The sequence below is a fragment of the Micropterus salmoides genome, unplaced genomic scaffold (genome assembly GCF_014851395.1).
Source record: "Micropterus salmoides isolate LMB-PRFRI ecotype aquatic unplaced genomic scaffold, ASM1485139v1 Ms_hic_scaffold_23, whole genome shotgun sequence".
Classification (NCBI taxonomy): domain Eukaryota; kingdom Metazoa; phylum Chordata; class Actinopteri; order Centrarchiformes; family Centrarchidae; genus Micropterus; species Micropterus salmoides.
The window spans coordinates 5,157,749-5,177,998 of record NW_024041484.1 but is presented as its reverse complement, the minus strand read 5'-3'; the positions used below and the strand labels follow the sequence as shown (position 1 = coordinate 5,177,998).

Genomic DNA, 20,250 nt, shown 5'->3' with positions numbered 1-20,250 from the left:
GAAGAATTACATGTCAGGACCTAAAACCACATCAGTCTTTTATTTTGTCTTGTTCTCCCCCGGTTCAGGACATTTACTGTATTCACATCTTAAAGTCAGTATTAATATAAGGCACTTTTGTTTAGAACGTCCCCCATTTGCTACCCCATCTTCCATATTGAATTGTCCAATGTGACAGGGCGCCATCTAGTGCTGATTCCCTGTAACTGCAGGAGTGATTTAATATATTGTATGACTGACAGGCACACTATTTTTCTGTCATTCATATCTTTCATCCTCTCTTTGTTTCTGTGTCTTCCTCTCTATTTCACATTTGCCTCTTTCCCTCCTTCCACACACTCCATTTCATGAACGTATTTCTTTCTCTCCCCAGCACAAGGCCATGGGATCCGCTCAATGACCTGATCCAGTTTGAGAAAGACGGCTGTATCCAGACCAAGGTCCGACACCGCACCCCTATGGTACGTTCTGGCAGTCTTATTAGTCTGAGTAACCAGGGGCCACGGAGGGACAATTGCAAGTGCCAGGTAGGTCGTCCCGATCGAAAAAAAAAAACCCAGCTCGCCGCCTCAGCCACCTTCCACGCAGCACCCGGTGCACCGTCTTCATTGTTGCTTCTTCTCTTTGTGTCGTTGTCGCCTCTGCTCCTTTTTTGTCTTTTTCTCTGTCTCTATTTTTTCTTTTCCATCCTCGGCACCTGCTGTTCTCTCTGTATGGGAGGAAGTGGATAACCAGGTTTTCTCCTTCCTTTTCTTCTCTTGTCAAGAGGAGAAGGCTAATTTAACATGAAGGACTACATGCGTCTGATTGGGAAATATTGTTTTCCTGCAGGCTCCCAGCTTATTTTTTTCTTGTATTGAATTAACTAAAAAAGAATTCAGTGTCTGAGTAATTAAGGCGGCAGCAAGTATAATAACTTCTACACAATGTTTTCAGGCACTTTTCAAACACTCAGTAGTCCGTGTGCATGCTGATTTGCCACAAATCTACAGTCTACGGTCTTTATAATGATCAGTGTCAAATGTCCAGTGTTTAATGTAATGAAATGCTAATAAACCCTTGGCTTTAAATATACCATCAGACTTCAGTATAGAGTGAGCAACACGTCTGAGGGAGTGTTTTTTTGCACTTTATTTAGTTTTCTCCCATACACTGTCTAAAAAAACAAGAACAGCTCCACTCTATCACATCAACAGACCAACCACCGGCATCAGTGCCTGGTTGCTTCAGGGGGTCGGCCTCCTCGCCCTTCAATTCAGCTGTCCTCATCTTCGTGTTTGTTTTTTGCTATCTTGTGTTCGTTCATCAAGCCTCAACTTCTACAGAGCTGCTCCTACTTCATGCTGTGTTGAGAATCAAAGGCTGCTGTGATGGACTCGGAGTAATTGCTGCTCATATGGAGTCTGTGAAACTGTATGTCTGTGTGTGTGTGTGTGTTCAAAGTGACCACCTGCCAAGTGCCATGTTAGTGAAGTCTATCGTTGGTCAGTGCATCCAGTATACGTCACCATCACCTCTTTTGGTCTTTGCTTTAGCTTTTGAAATAGGTAGATAGTAATAGTAGATAACAGGTAATAAACAAAATTTAAAGTGTCATAAAAAAGCTGTATTTCCAGCTCCTTTCCTAATAAATTGTTTGTGCTCTTTAACATTTGCCCTTCTGGTCTTTTTCAAGCAAGATCTGAAATGTTTTTAAATCGACCTTAAAAGCTGACAAAGAGTCCAGGCCTGAAAAAACGTCATCACATTAAATAAAGCATTAAGAATGAGAGCTGAGTTTAATCCCTTTGAAGTAAATTATTTTAATGTGCCAGCTCTTGGCAGATTTGGTTCATTTCGGACACTGGGTGTGTGTGTCATTGATGAGTGTTTTAAATGGATGTGGCTGACTGATGTACCAGCATGCCTTGCACGTTGCCAACGCCGACTTTTATTTTCTGTTTAGTATTTATTAGTCTCCCTTCTTGTGTGGATGCTAAGATATGTTTGTATGTGCTCCGACTTGGTTGTGGTGTGTGTGTGTGTGTGTGTGTGTGTGTGTGTGTGTGTGTGTGTGTGTGTGTGTGTGTGTGTGTGTGTGTGTGTGTGTGTGTGTGTGTGTGTGTGTGTGTGTGTGTAGGTAACGGTGCCAAAAAGAAAACACAAGAGCGACAAGCCCAAGAGCCCAGAGAGCGGCTGCTCTTCACCCGAACCCGACCGCCAAGACTCGTCTGGCAGTGAACGTAAGTCACGCTCATTTACACTCGCATACAAGTACACATACACACACAGAGGCTAAAACATGAGCGAAACCGTTCAGCTGTACTTTGTTATGGTAAGGAATCCACATTTGGTTATATTGACCTACAGTATATAGTCTTAATATCACAGATACTGTACAATACCATTCTTACAGATGTGTCCAGTAAGCAGGTAAAAAAAAAACATCTAGGTGAAAACTGGGCTAAATTTGTTTGACAATTGAATGTTTTGTTTTTAAGCGTATCCTGTTGTTTCAACGGCTGATAGATCACTATATTTCATCTCTCAAAGCAGGTCAAACTGCATATTGAAATATCATCATGCAAATGCTGTTGAGACACAGACGACAGATATAACACTTTTCCTTTTTAACCAAATTAAGCCCAGTTTTTACCCAGTTGACTAAATCTTCTAAGTACCTAAAGATGGCTTAGACTTACTGAACAACTTGTCAAGGTAAGATGCTGCAAGTTGGTAAACAGCACACTCTGGTGGTGTTTCTTGTGGAGGTGATGGTATAGGAACTTGCTTGTATTTCATTTCTCATTTCACTTTATTTCATTTTAGTTTAATAATAAATTTACATTTACTCATTTGGCAGGCACTTTTATCCAAAGCGACTTACATTTGAGGAACAACATACAAGCATCAACAGAGCATCAAATACAGCACGAGATCTACAGCTGACAATACATACTAGTAAAAGCAGCAATAAATATTAGTAAGAGCTAATGGCACATATCACATCAATGGGGTAAATCCCTAGGAAAAAAGTAAGAGTTAACAAAAAAGTGCAATCACTATAAGATAATTGTAAGGGGATAGAAGCAGACGAGCACAGGAAGTGCATGTTCGAGGTTAGGAGTGTTATAAGAGGAAGTGTTCTCAGAAGAGATGAGTTTTCAAGAGCTTCTTGAAGTTAGATGGGAACGCCTCTGCTATGATGGCTTGTGGTAGCTCGTTCCACCATTGTGGTGTCACAGATGTGTACAGCTGGGACTGGGATTGCTTTGCGTGAAGGAATGGCAGAGCCAGGCAGTGTTCGTTGGAGGAGTGCAGTGGCTGAGAAGGAACGTAAACTTGTATTATGGAGTTTAGGTAGATGGGTGCAGACCCAGTAGTCACTCTGTATGCAGCATTAGTGACTTGAATCTGATTCTGGAGGCCACGGGGAGCCAGTGGAGGTCACTGTAATGGAGTGACATGAGTCCTTTTGGGCTGATCAAAAACCAGACGCGCTGCTGCGTCCTGAGCCATTTGTAGGGGTTTCACCGCACAAGCTGGAAGACCTGCTAGGAGGGCATTGCAATAGTCGAGACGAGAGATAACCATGGCCTGTACCAGAAGCTGGGTGGCATACTGAGTGAGCTAGGGCCTGATATTTCAGATGTTGTATAGAGCAAAGCGGCACGACCGAGAGACAGCAGCAACATGGTCTGAAAAGGACAGCTGGTCATCAATCATGAAACCCAAGTTTCTCACCACCCTGGTTGGAGTGATGGTTGAGAAGTCAGTTTGTAGTTTGATGTTATGGTGGATAGATTGTTTGGCTTGAATGACCAAGAGTTCAGTCTAAGAGAGGTTTAGTTATGGGCAGCAAGCCTTCATACGTGCAGATATGTCCGAGAGACAGTCTGTGATCCGTGCCGAGACAGAGGGGTTGTCTGGCGGGAAGGCTAGGTAGAGTTTGTATCGTCTGCGTAGCAGTGGTAAGAGAAGCCATGCGAGCGAATGATTGGCCCCAGTGAGGTTGTGAAGATTGAGAAGAATCTAAAGCGATAATAAACTTTAAGGTATTTTGTACTAAATAAACTGCAAGTAGTGCTTTAACAAGTCCGCTTTAACCAGGGTATCTGCATCTCTTGAAAATTCTCTTCTTAAATTCCTAAAAAACATTGAATTCAGTTCCCTTAAAAATACCTTAGAGGGTATTATAAGTCCTAGATTTAATTTACAATGGTTCTGAATTATTATTTTGACAGTTGTATTGATGGGTTAATCACTACAACTGTCAACCGATTCATCGGGCTTATATCTGGCAGTTAGAGATATTCAGCGTTAGCTGATACCTGCACTCATGAGGCTGATGATATATGATCCCAAATGACAGCAGATCTCGTCTAAAACCACTGGCTAGCGTTAAATATGTATTGTTATACTGAATAATGCGGTTTAATGACATCATTTCTGACAAACTGCTCACCGCTCTCCCTTAAAAAATCTGAAATCTACAGCAGAACCTAAAGTGTTTTTCTATTTTATTAATTAAAAGTCCTTCTAAAACAAAATGCTACTGGCTAAGATGCCATGTACCATGTATTTTAGATGTCCTCGGCATGGAATAATGGAATTACACATGACCTTTCTCTGTTTTGGTATCAGCCATAGGCCGCCCTGCTCCCTAAATATCTGCATTGGCATTGGCCATTGAAAAACTCATATCGGTCGACCACTAGACAGTTGCATTAGTTAGTACATTTTTTGTTTGAGACTGGTGCGACAGTGGATTGTGAGCAAAAGCGGCTGTTGAATCCTTTTTGTGGAATCTTCAGTCAGTGCCATCAAACCTTTAGCAAACACAGATGCTAGCCATAGTAGCTAGAAAGCTCATCAACTAATAATGGGGATGTGTCAAACTGATTATATCACTAGGAGTTATATTCAGCTGGGAAGTGCAGATAAAAATGTTATCAAAATTTCAATAAACTCATGTACTTATTAAATAAGTGTTTTCCCTACTGGTTTTACTTAATTTTTGACCAGTATTATTCAGTTGCATTCAATGTGCTATTAAAAATGTAATTTGGAGGAACACTACCGAAACCATGTTCAACACACTTTGTTGCAGGACACAAAAGCAAGCATAACAGTCGGATGAGGAAAAAAGCAGCTGACCTCAGTGAACTTCAAAGTGCCATTGAATCTATAAAGAAGACGCAGGAGGACATTAATAGGTGAGAAGGGAATTAGTCACTCTATGTCATGAGCTTGATATGATGCCTACCTTTTGAGCATCTAACCATAATTCCTGTGTGTTGTTAGGAACATCAGTGTGCTGCGGAGTCGTGCAGCAGGCCGGCCAGAGGGTGGCTCTTTCCTCCAACAGCGCGACTACGTCATCATTGTTTTCCTCATCCTCCTTCAGGTCCTAATCAATTATGTCTTCAAGTAGCAGCCATACGCCACAGAGAGACTGTTCCCCTTACACACACACTCACACACACACACACACACACACACACACACACACTCACACTCTCTGAACATTAGGCGTCACATTGGGGGAGACGCGAACTTTGACCTCTCACAAAAAGTGACTACAACCAGTGTCCTCCAATTCTCTTCATCCCTGTCTTTATTAAATCCACCTACACATGTCCAGAAAAGTGGAGACTGCCACACAAAGAGAGACTTTTTTTAAATGTTTATTTTTAACCAGTCCATTCCAAAACTCTGGGGAGATCCACAAATTTCAAAGCGGAGAGGGGCGCAGATAAGTCAAAGTTGTTGGGGTTGAGATTTTGGTGTGATGAAGTCTCGACTGCCACTCTGGAGCATCTTGATTTGCCTTAATGTAGGAGGCAAAGACAGCAGCCATTTTTAGCTGTTGTTTGTTTTGTTTTGTTTTTTTCTGGAGTGAAACTACTCTGTTGGTCCACATTTCACCTCAAAAAGACAGAGAACTGTTAAACATGGAGACAAGTACCACGACTCAGATGGTAACACAGATAAAAAGATACCTTTAATTTTAATGTTTTCTTTTAATTGTTTTGTTTCTTCGCTTGTTCTGTCCTATGTGAATAGAGGTCTGCTTGGAACAAAAAGCGACAATAAGGGAGAGAAAAACAAAGTGGTCCTATTTATGTGACTTTTTATTTTTTTATTATGCGATACTTTCGTATCGGCTGGGGTTTCCACACGAGGAGATGGATGAGGAAGACAAATTAAACAAGTGATTAGTCAAAAAGAACAGAAGCTATAATTTCTGCTGTAAATTAAAACTTTACCTTTTGCATACAAAGTCAGTGTTTGAGGAAAAAAATCAGCTATTCAACACGTCATTGTATACTGTAGGTAGCATGTACATACAGAGGAGCGTGGTTAGGATATTAGCCCTATGTACAGTATTTTGTCTGAAGGCACAAATGCACTGGAAACGTCAGATGTTCATGTTAATACAGCCATTATTTTTATCATTTCCACTTTTGGAGTTTTGGAGCATCAACAGAGGGTCAAAAATATGTGATTTCTCATGGGTTCAGTGATCACTGCCGTACTTTCAGGTAAAGGTAGTTGGTATGAGTTCAAAGACAGCAAAAATAAGTGATGGAGTCTAAAAATGTCCTTCTTAGACCCAATAGCACGTTAAAGGTAATGCCTTTATTTGCTTTTTTGCCAAGAGTTAGATGGAAAGATAAATAACACTCATATGTGCGTTTACTACAGCCAGGAGCTGCTTAGCTTAGCATAAAGACTGGAAATCGAGGAAAACAGCTAGCCTGGCTCTACCCAAAGGTAACAAAATCCATCTACCAGCCCCTCTAAAGCTCACAAGTTAACACATCTAATTAGTATAATCTGTATTAAAAAAGTAAAAGTAAATTTGGATTTTGTTACCTTTGGACAGAGCCAGGCTAGCTATTTAGAGTCTTAATGCTAAGCTAAGCTAAATGGCTGACATCTTTAGCTTCATATTTATTGTACAGACAGAGTGGTGTGAATGTTCTCGTCTAATTTATGGCAGGACAATGAATAATTTTCCCAAATAAACTCTTACTATTCCTTTAAAAGAAGTGATTTAAAATAATTTTAAGTTGTATTTCATGTCCTGGAATCATATAGACAAAAGATAAAAGTTATACAGAGTAGCTTGTCTAAAGAATGGTCTCAAAAATATATAAACTGACTCCAGACCAAGCCATGGAAGAGAAAACCTTTAACACTCCATCAAGTCAACTTCAGAGCATCAGTCATTGCTTCCAGCGCTTTTGCTCCTCAGATGTTAACCAGGAAAACTAGAATAGACACTTTAGTAAGCGACTAGTGGGAGGAGGAGATAGACTTTTTCTAATTACTACTGTCACCATAGTAAACCATTCCAAATGTACGCAAGTACCAGCCAAACTCAGTGTGTAGATTAGGGTTCGGCCTTGTTCACTGTGTAAATATCCTACGGGACGACTCGTTCCCTGCGTGTAGCGCGTGGCATTTCAACACAAAGGTTCGCAATACAGACACTCCCGCGCGCTGTGCACAAGCCAGTCTTTTCAGCCTCGTGTGTCTTTCTGTCCACTGCTCTGTAGATACACATGGACATGGGCAAAAAAACGAATCAGATCAGCGGGGTCCGCGGTTAGATTCCCAGCGAACTTTTATCCAAAAGGCCTCAAGACGTTGCTGTGATACAGCTGTAGTTGCAGAATTTGTTGGTAGTATACATTGTGGTTCCAATCTATTGCCTTTCTCTTTGGAAACAGGGATTGTGAAATGTTAAAAGTCACCTTAAACAGGATGCTAGATAAAATAAATGCTGAACATAATACCCTGAAAGTGTACAGGGTTATGAGGACTATGACTTATGAGGACTGACTGAGTTAAGGGCTGTGTTTAGTGTTTTTTTACACATAAAAACAAACTGGAAATCTAGTTTCTATGCTGAAAAGTTAGTTTGGAAACTCTATTTGTTTTCAAGTATCAACCAAGGATGAAGGCAGCATATTAGAACCCATACCTGACCTTTTTAGTACACCATCTGTCAGGATTTTCTCCTAAGATGCAAGTAACTACTGACTGAGGCAGTTCAAAAAAGATCCAAACCACTCGTCTGAACATTGATTTTGTATATCTCTTCGCCTGTCATGATGTTAGCCTTGTCGACGTTTACATATCCGATTGCCTCCGCCGTCAGCAGACTGTTCAGCGATGAAAACTTTGTAACGCTAACACACGTTTAAAAGAAAGACTGGTTGCATCGTCGGGAGACAGCTGAACCCCCCCCCCCGTAAGTTACCCGGCTGGCCCGTGTGTATCTGTACGTGTATTTTTGTGTATCCTCATTGCCTCAATCGCTCATCTTAAATAGAGAAACCTGATGTTAGAATGTGGAGAAATAAGTATATACCAGTGCCTTCTAGAGTTGGACTGGGGAGGGGGGTAGATAGGGGTTAGCGGAGGTGATATGAGGTCGGCAGGGATGTTGGGGGGGTGTGGTGTGGAGCATACAAGCATAGCCAGAGTCTAAGTCTAAACTAATAAGGGAATGATGTAATTGGTGGGAGGACACAGAGCTGGACTGGGACCCTGGCGATGGCTTCTAGTCACTGTAGTGTTTTAGCGTGGACGTGCCATACGAAGCCTTAGAAACTAGTCTGACTCCGGCTCCACAGCTCACCACCCCACCCAGCCCCCCCGCCTCCCCTCCTGAAGCGTCGCCGTTGTAACTCACCCGTAGTTTTCCAGATGCTGATTCCTGCCACAGGAGAGGGAGGGAGGGAGAGAGACCACTCCTCTCCATTGTCGTCCTTGTCCCTCTCTCGCTCTCTCACGCACACCAAATTCAGAGGGAAATAAACATCTCTGCTGTCTGTTGTTGTTGCTGTGTCTGTAAGATAAACCATTTTATTTATTCCTATTTTGTACGTAGTTTTATGTTTCCTCTGCTTGTAGCATTAGATCACTGTTCTCGTTTCTTGTTAAACGTTTGTTTTTCAATGCTGATTTTAAAGTTGGTTTTATTCCACTCCTCGTTACTTGGCGTCACACACAAGCGACTGTCCTCAACTTGTGCACACTGTCAATGTCAACCCACACACAGCCCTGCCCTTTTACCCGAATATATTTACTGTATCTCCATGGCAACTATAACTTCCTAGAAGTTTATGGTCGCATGTAACACAGAATAAAAAAACAAATGACACCGTGGGGTCTTCTGTTTGTGTTTGGTGTAAAGATACACATCACTGTCCAAAGCAACTGTTTATGGCGTTTATTTTTCTTTCTGTATTTCATATTTTATGAGGAGGTGGTGACTGTCATCATTGTTTAGATTATCTGTCCGAAAAGTGTCCATTATAATTTTATGTGTAGTTTAGTAACTGCAAAGGGGTATTGCATGGATTAAAATCTAGAAGACTGTATTATTATGCAAGTGACTACAAAGTATAGATGAGGTCAAAGAAGTTTCATCTGGAAACATGAAATTGCTGAGAATTAAAGTCCAAATTCAGGCCAGGACTCATCTGGATTGGAGAACAGAATCTGAATAACATCAGAAAAACCAAATACAGTACAATAAATGAATAACAGTAAGATAAAATGAAAATAGATTGAAGCAGCCCTGAAACATCGAATGAAATCCAAGTGTGTATGAGACAGATGAATGGGAAAGATTTTTTAAAGTTTGTTTGGAATTGTTTACTTGGATGCCATCTTATCATCAAATAAGCAATTTCATATTCTTCCAGTTAAAAGGTAACTGAAGCTGTTTTTTATCTTTCACTTCAATTTCATGTGCATTCTTTTCAAGCATGACAAACCACATTTCAGTCCCATCTGATAAGCCCATGTGCTAAAAGACTACTGTGCCATGAATAATAAGAATTGGATAACTATAAAAAAAAGATTAGAAAAAGAAAGAGGCTTTTTCCCTCTCTTTTATTGTGTTTTATATCTTTTTTGTGCATGTAACAAGTTTGCTATGTAAAAAAGCCCAAAGTCCACGCCAAAGGGAGTTACCATCTCCCACAGAAAACACTGCTCCTGAACTGCCTGAAAACAGCTCGTTTGTAGTTCAGCCTTCACTTCTTTAAACTTTCTGCGTCACTTTGTAACACCCGTCATAATAGCGTAGCGGCTAGTGTGGCACGCCCTCAAAAACACTGGTGGAGAAACACACTGAGCTGCAGCACACACAGTGACAAGACGTGACAACGGGCCTCGAGGTACGTTTTCTTCTGTTTGGTTGGCGTTTTTCGGGTGTTACCCAATCAGCTGCAACAAGTTTGTAAACACAACGGAGTTAAAAAGGCAGAACAAAAACGGAGTTTTCACAGCCCAGGGTGAAAACAGGAGCTGCAGCAATATGCAATATGACAAAAATATGGTGTTTTTAGAAAATGAAACCACGTAACCCTATTTTGGTACAACACCTAAATAAAATTATGAACCTGGAAATGAGCATAATATGACCTCTTTTATAAGTTGACGTCTTTGAATTTTAATGTATGTAATATCAGTATGAAAATGTGTTTATGTTAGCCCCATTATTAAAATATTGGGGCCCTAATAAGCTAGTGTTACTGTAATAATATACTGTAAAACAACTCAGCCACCTATAGAGGGGGACATACAGTCTTCTTCTAGCTCAGTTTGAGCTGACCAGACCCTGTTACTGGGATTTCCTGAACCACACACATCCACATACACATCCACATCCAGCTATGACCCCATATGTCAGGTTCACCCTTTGTTTTTTCTAATAATCTGATGATCCTATGCAGCCTGGAGGTTACAGAGCGATGAGGCTGGACGATTGCAGTTTCATATCCATGGACCAGCCTTTCAGCAGTTGTTAAAGTGCCCTTAAGCCAAGCACCTAACCTCTAGCTGTAAGCTGCTCTATGCAAAAGGTAGAAGACTGTGATTGTGCTGAGGAAACATGAAGGTAAGAAAGATAGATATTCAGGGATTCTCATAAAATATTTTACATAATTGTTCATTCAGAATCACTTTATTTATCCATTGTGGGTCAGCACAAAGGACATGAAAGGATATTAAAATAGAGATAATTACAAGAGGCAGGGTGATACCTTGTGATATTAAAAGTATAAATGTGGAACATTTTGTACTTCTCTTGTCTGAAATTATAAATCATTGCCACAGTTGTTAATAAGGACTGCAATATCTATAAAGTTCCCACACAATTCCTCAATAGAAATTATGAAATTGAGAATTCTTCCTGAGAATAAATCAACTTCTGAAATCGTCACATCATGAATTCCAGAAAACACCTAACAACTGTCCTTGAATTTCACCAAAATGCACTTGGAGGCTTGAAAGTGGTGTCCAAGTGAGCTCGTGCAGCCCTGATCTACCCAGACAGTTGTCTGAATCCACAGTCCAGGCGTCCCCAGTGTCATTTACTCATCCAAGGACGTTGACGGAGGTTGATTGGGCGGAACAGTCCTTCCTGTCCATCTCAGATAACAACAGAACATCTGATACCATTCCCCACTCCATCCCCTCCCTACTTCGCTGCTCTGCTACCAACACCTTGGTGCTGCTGTGGGGGAGGAGGAAGGGAGAAGAAGGAGGGAGTATAAAAAGGGAAGAGAGGAGGGAAAGAAAGTGAGTGGCAAGGGGGAACAAAGGCAGTGCAAGAGGAAGAAGAAGCAGAAGGGTAACACTGACACTACGGGACACAGGGGAGGACTATAATGATGATTTACTGGAGAACTGACTGAAGATTATATATTAATGAATCATCAGGTACTGGTACTCGGTATGATGAATCAGTTTACTTGAGGGGCACAAAAAGAGTAACTAGTGATTAACTAGTCGTTACTAGTTTTGTGCCGCAGCTAGTTCGGCGATAATGATGAACGTCCCATGAAGAAATTGGTCAGGATGTCAATTCACAGATATTTATGAAGAAGTCATTATGTAATTTTTCAAGCCACACCCCAATTAAGGAGCCACTTCCTTCACAAGGGAAAGAAGTGGCTCCTTAATAAAAGACACAACCCACAAACATGAGTCTCAACGTCTCCCAGGGGGGTCCCCAGAGGAAAGTTGACAAAAAAAAAACATAATTTAAAATGTAATATGTAAATCACAATTTCTTAATTCCATCCATTTCCATGCTGTTCCATCCTGTAATAAAACATCTAAATGCAAATATACTATCAGATGGGGGACCCTGGGACAAAATCTTGGTCCATGGTCTAATTTGTTTAGGTGTGTCTTGAAAAGGTTTTAGAACCACTGCTTCCCAAGACTTGAAGACCGTAACACCAAGTTCATACCTCCTCCCAAAATTGTCCATCCTCTAAGAGATCAAAACACATGGTGCACTTGGGCGGACTTCATCAGCTTGCAAAGTTAAAAAGTATCCGAGGTTTCCTGGTTCTGGTGTGCCGGAGGTGAATGGGGCGGACGAGGGCAGCAGCCATTCATACTGAAATGACAGCTGTGAGCAGAGAGAGAGAGAACAGATTTAAAGTGTGATAGTGACTTGGTGATTGGCTGAGGTGACCGTGGTGAAACCTGATTGGTAAACTCGATGGGAACGCCCATGGCGAGCTGATAGGGGGGAAGGAGTGAATAAGAGAGAGTTGTGAATGAGTGACGCGTGAGGACAGTCTTCCTGCTCGAAGAGAGACTCTGCCTCCCTGAGATTGCACAAGAGGACAATCTCTCTGGGGTATCAGACAGGATGAGACAGGGATTTACAGTATCAGGATTAAGAGACACGTCCACTCAGTCTCATAACATGAATAGACAGGAGCAGGGTTCCAGAACGGGAAGTTTTGGAGGTGCTGGAAGTGGTCTTGTGTGTAAGAGCTGCCTCAGCTCAGCGCTTCTCTACCATCAGCTCAGAGATTTCCCCTTCCAGCTCTTTGATGACACTTTCAGCCTTTTTCTCTGTTTTCTGTGTCTGTTTGATCTTGTGAGCTAGCTCAGCCAGATCTTTTGTAGTTGGGGCATCTCTGGCTAGAGGCACCACTTTTCTATTTATAGTCAATAAAGAGGTTCAATCAGTCAATCAACTGACCTCTCTTAACAGACTGAATCAGAGCGGTGAACATCTGGACACTGTAGGAATCTTCCTTGCTGTGTGTCACTGACTGTTCGATCTGCTGGACCTTCTGCTGAACTTCAGCCTAAGTCTCTTCCAGCTCTGCCTTATTTTCTTCAAGAGGGGCCACATGATGTCTCTTGTGATCTGTTTGCACCTGGGACACACACCTCTACTCAGTCTTGCAGAGCAGCTCCAGAGGCCAATCGTGCTTCTTACACATCCTGCTTTCCAGGTTCTCCACAGGGTCGATCAGCTTGTGTTTTTTCAGGCCGGCGAATGTCTGGTGAGGTTTCAGGTGAGTCTCGCAGTATGAGGTCACACACACCAGGCAGGACTTCAGGGCCTTCAGTTTGGGTTCAGTGCAGACATCGCAGAGAACCTCCTCCGGGTTTGCACATTCTTGTTCTGAGAAGTTACCAACTTTCTTTATGGCTGGCTGTCTGAACTGCGAAGCCATATCAGAAATAAAGGTGTTGACCCGCAGTTCAGGTCTTCTGTCAAAAAACTCTTTACACAAAGGACACTGGTGGGGGACTGTGATATTCCAGTGTTCCGTGATGCAGGATTTGCAGAAGTTGTGTCCACATGGTATGGTGACTGGATCAGTGAACACGTCCAGACAGATGCAGCACCGACACTGATCTTCAAAGATGAGAGTGCTGGCTGCTGCCATGTTTATACACTAACAACACAAAGTGAAAGTATAAAATAACATAAATAAAATGCATCAATCTCAGAGTAGGCCTATTTATTTAAAGTATACTATTATATGTAAATGTTTTATTAGGGAAACACTTATTTGGAATGACTTAAGTCATTCAAACCTTTTGACATGTTTATTAAAGAACTTTAAATGCAGAGATTCACTAGATCCACATCAAATGTGTTGATGTAAGTTGTTTGATTTATTATGAATTACTTTACTTACCTGTGTATGTTAAACTGAAGAGGTCTTTGTTGAACCAAGTTGTATATGTCTGCATATTGTAGAGCGATAAAAACTTGATTGCAGCAGCTCTGCTGATTCGGATTTTTTACTTTCTCTTTTATTAAGTCATGTGGTGTAGAAACAATTTTGCATTTCCTGTCTGAAGTGAATTACAAAACAAGACAAGACACGGAATAGTTCACTCCTGTGCCTGAATTGGAAATAAAATAAAACATGTAAAGTGCTTTATAAAAAGCCATTCAGCAGTGTTGTCTGCAGCAACAGTTCTTGAGTCATGGTCTCGAGGTCTACCAAATGTCATGCAATTCTGTTAAGTATACTTTTTGCAGCATCCTGCTAACTAACAACTAATGAACAGGAACAAAAACACGTCTGAACACACAACAACTGGGATACAGAAGATTCATAGAGACTTTGACTACTTTATTGTAATGTAAATACACAATACACAGTTCAGTCTCATTCAGAAAGAGCTCTTCAGAAAATGTCTCCATCCAATACAGAACCAACGATCTATCCTCACATAACAATAAAACATTTTTTATTTACCACTGTAAATGTTGGGAGTTCCTCTCATAGTTACTTTTTTTGGTTATATATATATATAATCAGTTATCAGAGTGGATCAGATTGGACTGAGCTTGAATAATTGATTTAGTAATGTAAGCTAATCACCTGAAGCAAGCAATCATATAACTGCAGGGATCCCGCGGCTCCTTACAAGGCTTTAAAATAAAATCGGGGAAATTAAGGACTTAAATTGTCTGAAATTTACCGTAAATTAGCTGTAGGTATTACATTTGACGATGGTGCGTTTAAGGCTTGTGCGGGGATTGTCGAACACAGTGGCACACCGTAAAACGTCTAGTTAGCGTATATTTGTTTAATTAACTTAATATTAGACAATGTGAGACCGCGCCATTAATTTTATAATTTGTATTATCGGTAGCTGCAGACGTCTTGCAGCGTGTCATATTTCATTATCGTCAGTCGTGCAAGATAATGGGAGACGCATGTTTAAGTTTTAAGTGGTTGGAGGAAGATCCGATCGTTGTAGCTCAAACAACCGAATCCTCTTCCCATTTGCGCGGGTCCAAAAATGATCTATAACTAGACAAGGTTCAAATAACTTTCTAAAGCGTGTCTTTTCCCCGTGAGGTGCGCCTGTAAGTCATATAGCTCGGCCGCAAAGTGAAAGTGAAACTTAAGTTCGGTCCGGAAGCGTTTTCTTGCCATATTTCTTTAAAATGTGTAGGCTACTCTGTTATTTTAGTAACGTTAGTTTATATTGAGATTAACACAGCAGTGCATGAGTTAGGGCTGGGCGACATGGCCAAACATGTGAAACAATAAAAACTTTCCATATCATTTGATAGTGATAAAGTCTGATTTTAGCTCCTGAGTGAAAGTTGAAGAAACCAGATTGTCAATAGTGTTTCATTATGGTTAGAACAAACACTTCAGTCTGGTATTAAACAGTGGCTCACTTCACAATGCTGAGGTAGAACCTTCAAAACAACATATTTGTAAGAGTAAAATGAAGTACAATCTTTTTTTTAGTCCCTTTTCCTCAACAAAATAAATATCTTAAGAGAAAAGAAAGTGCTAATTTATTTGTGATCCAAATGAATTAAATCAAATATTTATTCAATAATTGTTATTTTGTTACTGAGGCTGATTGCTCACAAGTCTTTGAGCTAGAGTTCAAGTCAAGTCTCAAGTCACTATAATGAATGTTGTATCACCTGCTGCGTTCAATGCAGCTGCTTATAAAACTGCATGGCTATAAGGAATTCTGTAACTGTAACCTGTTTTGTACTTACAGAGCACAACCATGTAATGTACAATGCAATTAATGACAGCTTATTACTACTGTAAGTCAAAACACCCCGCAGACTCTCAAACTCAGTGTAACTAAATAAAACTGTAACTTTGCATGATCAACAATAAACCTGTAACATGTTTGCAGCCAGTGTTAATAATTAACGTGATGGCAGCCAGCAGGATGTAAATGATTACGTTAATCGACCACCACAAGTTTGGCAAGTAAACAAATGCTCTTTTCATAACGAACGACAGTCGGAGTTAACCCTACCATGAAGTTTTAAAGCCAAAGTTTTGATGAATGGCTCAGTAGCTGTTTGTTGTCCTCTCTCACATGTGGTCGCGCGCATTGTTCACGAGCCCCGCACCTCGAGTCCGAGTCAAGTCTGAAGTCTCTTGAGTACGAGTCTCAAACTCGAGTCCCCGTCTCTGTATTGAGGAAAATTATATAGCGATGATTATCATTATTGTTTTATTGCCCAGCCCTAGCATGAGTTCATGTTCAGAAATCCCGATCAGTTCACCAAAAACACGAGCAGGAACAATTATCGGCACTGTTTGAGCACACTGTATGGACACGTCTGTGACGGTTCTCAGCCATCCAGGTCATAGTTATCCAAAGAAGGTTAAAGTCAAGGGCAACTGGACTTGGTTGAAGATACTCATATGGACTAATATGGACACACTGTCTGGGCGCCTGTCTGCGCTGTCAGACTTTTGTATTTTATTTACAGGCTGTACATATTTCCGTCCAAGAAGCTGTTGTATGAGGATAGACAACGCATTTGCTTCCCTTTCTTGCTCGGATCACAATCTGTTTGTCTGCATTTACACATGTACTTTCACGTGGTCAAGTGCTACCCGATCACCCAAAATGCATTCTGATGCCAGGTGTAAACAGCCTTAATATGCAACGTCTGTGGAGAAAATAGAGCTACCAAAAATGGCATTGTCTCGTTCATTAAAAGAGATCTAACACAAATCTTTGGGGTCTTAAACCATTTTTTTTGAGGCTTTTATTTTATTTTTTATTTGTTTTATTTGTTTTTTGACTGTTCAGGTAAATCGGACCACTTTCACTACCTAACTCGTGCTTTCAGGCTGACAGTATAAACCTGCCTTCATCTGTGTTTTGTTCATTTAGGGCTGCGACATTTTAAGAAGGCTCAACATTGTATTCCAACAGCTCCCTCTGTTTCCAGTCTCAAGAGACCCAGCCACTCTGCATCTGTCCGGCCACCCTCTCATTGTTCATTTATGCAAAACACACACTAATACTGAGGCCTCCCTTTTATATGGGCCGGCTCCCAAAAATGAAATGTAATCAAGCTCATACTTAACTATGTGTCAAATCCTCCTAATATACAAGCACGCTTCCAAGCTGATGCTAACAAAAGGTGAATGCTAGAATAGGGCTGCTGCATAAACAGGGTATCCAAGGCCAGGACGTTAAAAAGCGAGGCCAAGGGGTCTTGACCAAGCGCCCATATTTGTAGAGTTGGGAGTCAGAATGTGTTGGTTTATAAAAGCAGTAAACGCATGACTCCTACACCTAAAACAATGAGCTAAAAGGCTCTATAAAGGTGTGGGATCATCACTACAAGCACCCCCTTTTAGTATTACGTTAATGTGAAGTCTTATCTTTAGAAAATCTACTCATTAGTCAAATATGTGTTATTGACAGGCGAGATAATCAGAGGGGCAGAGTTTCTACCACCGTCGTTGAGACATGGACTGAAGTATGGATGGAGTTTCACTCTGAACTTACAGCCAGTAAAGGAGTAGATATGATCTTCAGCATCTACATCATAAAAACAGACCAGACACTCCTCATAATCCACAAACACCCCCACCTTCTGAGGCTTTGACTTCAGCGCGAGACGGACAGGAGGGCTGGTGTTAGCGTGATATACATTTCCATTTCTCAACCAGACAGTCCAGTATCCATTCCTGGGGCAAACTTTAATTTCTCCCTTCCTGTTTGTCGACTCTCTGGCCACTCCTAAAGTCCAGCCAGTCTTCTCTTTAACCTGAACCTCATAGTAAAATCTTCCCGAAGAGAAACTCTGATTCGCCAACACACCACAGCATGAGGTAAATCTCTCTGGGTTGTCCGGAAGATTCTGTTTCACGTCGCCATGAGCTGCTCGTTTCCCGTCATCAGACAGGATGAGTTTAGGATGGGCTGTTTCTGGATTGAGAGTCACATTCACTGCATACTGCTGGGCTGTCTTCAGTTCAGCCGCGAGCAGTTTCTTCATCTCTTTACGGAGTGTCTCCTCCAGCTGAGCCACAGCTCTCCTCACAGTCCCCTCGTATGATGAGTGAACTCTGACCTCTGTCCAGTCCTTGGTGGGTAGAGCAGTGTCCAAGGATGGGAAGCTTTGAAGGAGGTGGAGGTGGTCCTCAGTGCGAGCGAGCTGCTCAAGCTCAGAGCGTCTCTTCATCAGCTCGAAGATTTCCATCTCCAGCTCTTTGATGAAGCCTTTGGCCTGATTCTCTGTTGTTTTTTGCTTCCCTTCAATCGTGCCTATGAGCTGAGCCAGGCCTTCCTCGACAGACTGCATCATATTAAAGAAGACCTGCACACCGTCTGCTAGCGTTCTGTCCGCATCTTCCTTGCTGAGCTCCACTGAATGTTTGACCTCCCGAATCTTCCGTTGTCTCTCCTGGATCATGTGCTGAACTTTAGCCTCTGTCTTCCCAAGTGCAGCTTTCTTTGTTTCATATTCATCTTTCAGAGGAACACTATGATGCCTCTTATGACTTGCCTCGCTGCAGAACCGACACACACACCTCTGGTCAGTCTTGCAGAACAGCTCCAGGGGCCTCTCGTGCTTCTTACACATCCTGCTTTCCAGGTTCTCCACAGGGTCGATCAGCTTGTGTTTTTTCAGGCCGGTGATTCTCTGATGAGGCTCCAGGTGAGTTTCGCAGTATGAGGTCAGACACATTAGGCAGGACTTCAGGGCCTTCAGTTTGGTTTCAGTGCAGATATCACAGAGAACCTCTCCTGGTCTGGCTCGTTGTTGCTCTGAGCTGCTGGGCATTTCCTTTCCACCTGACTGTCTGAACTGAGCAGCCATCTCAGATATGAACATGTTGACATACAACTCCGGTCTCCTGTCAAAAATTTTATTACACATGGGACACCGGCACTGAACATTAATATTCCAGTGTTCTGTGATGCAGCTCTTGCAGAAGTTGTGTCCACATGGCACGGTGACCGGATCAGTGAACACATCCAGACAGATGCAGCACCGAAACTGATCTTCTGAGAGGAGACTGCTGGCTGCTGCCATGTCAACACACTGAGAACAGAAAAGCAAAAATGTGAAAGTATTTGTTTAATTATAATATAGTGACGAATTTTGACGAATATGAGACAAGATCATTTTGAATTGTTCAGCCACTTACATTGGACCTAATGTGTTAAGTCAGAAAACTGCAAAATGAAAAGAGAGAACTTCCTTTTTAGGCATAGCCCCATTTCATATTATTAAACAGAAAAAAACAGAAAAAATACTGTACTCACAAGTTTGTCGCGGATTATCTTGTTGAGAAAGTTTTCATGGATATTGAGTTTTCTTTATAGACTTCCTGACTGCTGCGCTGTGTTTCATCTAAATTACTTTCAATTTCACTTGAGCAAATTAATGAAAACACTCCTCTCCTTCCTGTGTTGCTTCACCCTTCTACTGCAGTTATAGTAGGCTGGTCATGTTTTGAGGTTTCCCACAGGTTTGGCGATGATCATAGTGCTATAGGTACTTTCGGAACAACTCAATGTTTCACATTAAAATTACAACATAGAAATCAGTTCGCCAAGTGGTTCAAAAGTCATCCTTCAAGGTTCATTTCATTTCTTTATTTATAAAGACAACACACATTAATCAACATGTCTGTAAATATATCAGTGTTAGTTTCAGCTGCCGTCATAGCGACATCATAGCAACATGTACTTAAACCAGAAAATGATAACAGATGCAACAAGTCATGCAGAGCAACAGGCTGCAGCTAAACACAATGACCACATTCAGCACATACAGCCATGCAAAGCTATACAAAGCAACAGAACAATACTGCTGCTAACCTCGGTTTGTACACATTAGTTATGCAGAGCTATAAGACATAAAGTCAAGTGTTTAACAACCAATTAGTTATCAGTCCTAAAAAGATGTTCAAATAATTTGGTAGCATGGCAGTATCACACACTAAACATTTAAGCCTGCAGCACAATAGTCATAAGAAAATGTAATACTGTAGCCATATTGTCACATTATTAATAAAATTCTACCAAATATAAATGTGCAAACATAGCTAAAGCTGACAACAGGCATATGACATGGGACACGTTAGCGGCAAGTCAGCAAAATAATGATAATGGTCAAAGGTAGCAAATTTAGTTTGTGCATTAAGAGTGTTCACATGTCTGACT

The 20,250-nt window shown here is 41.3% G+C and overlaps 2 protein-coding genes and 1 long non-coding RNA gene across 7 annotated transcripts in view; 1 reads left to right on the top strand and 2 right to left on the bottom strand.

The window, feature by feature from the left end:
• osbpl8 (oxysterol binding protein-like 8) overlaps window positions 1–9,160 on the top strand; it is an 87,615-nt gene extending 78,455 nt beyond the window's left edge. For 4 of the 5 annotated variants that reach the window (XM_038738467.1, XM_038738464.1, XM_038738465.1 and 1 more), the window contains 4 exons: window positions 374–527; window positions 2,120–2,222; window positions 5,090–5,195; window positions 5,284–9,160. In XM_038738467.1, coding sequence (XP_038594395.1) covers window positions 374–527; window positions 2,120–2,222; window positions 5,090–5,195; window positions 5,284–5,413 — 493 coding nt within the window. In that variant the 3' untranslated portion in view covers window positions 5,414–9,160. The remainder of the gene's footprint in view (window positions 1–373; window positions 528–2,119; window positions 2,223–5,089; window positions 5,196–5,283) is intronic. The other variant, XM_038738466.1, reaches the window with a different exon arrangement.
• A 1,790-nt stretch (window positions 9,161–10,950) lies between these two features.
• Window positions 10,951–15,623, bottom strand: LOC119917897. The gene is made up of 2 exons (XR_005447361.1): window positions 13,968–15,623; window positions 10,951–13,721 (listed from the first exon to the last, which is right to left on the bottom strand). It is a non-coding gene; the product is annotated as an uncharacterized LOC119917897 (long non-coding RNA).
• Window positions 15,624–16,528: 905 nt separating this feature from the next.
• On the bottom strand, window positions 16,529–19,448 carry LOC119917922 (E3 ubiquitin-protein ligase TRIM39-like). Its single transcript, XM_038738351.1, has 2 exons — window positions 19,348–19,448; window positions 16,529–19,123 (listed from the first exon to the last, which is right to left on the bottom strand). Exon 2 carries the CDS (start codon window positions 19,112–19,114, stop codon window positions 17,465–17,467), a length of 1,650 nt encoding a protein of 549 aa, XP_038594279.1. The 5' UTR covers window positions 19,115–19,123; window positions 19,348–19,448; the 3' UTR covers window positions 16,529–17,464.
• Between the last annotated feature and the right edge of the window lie 802 nt (window positions 19,449–20,250).

Excerpts from the sequence above, each read along its gene's own strand:
- LOC119917922 (XM_038738351.1), bottom strand. The coding sequence starts at position 19,114 with ATGGCAGCAGCCAGCAGTCTCCTCTCAGAAGATCAGTTTCGGTGCTGC.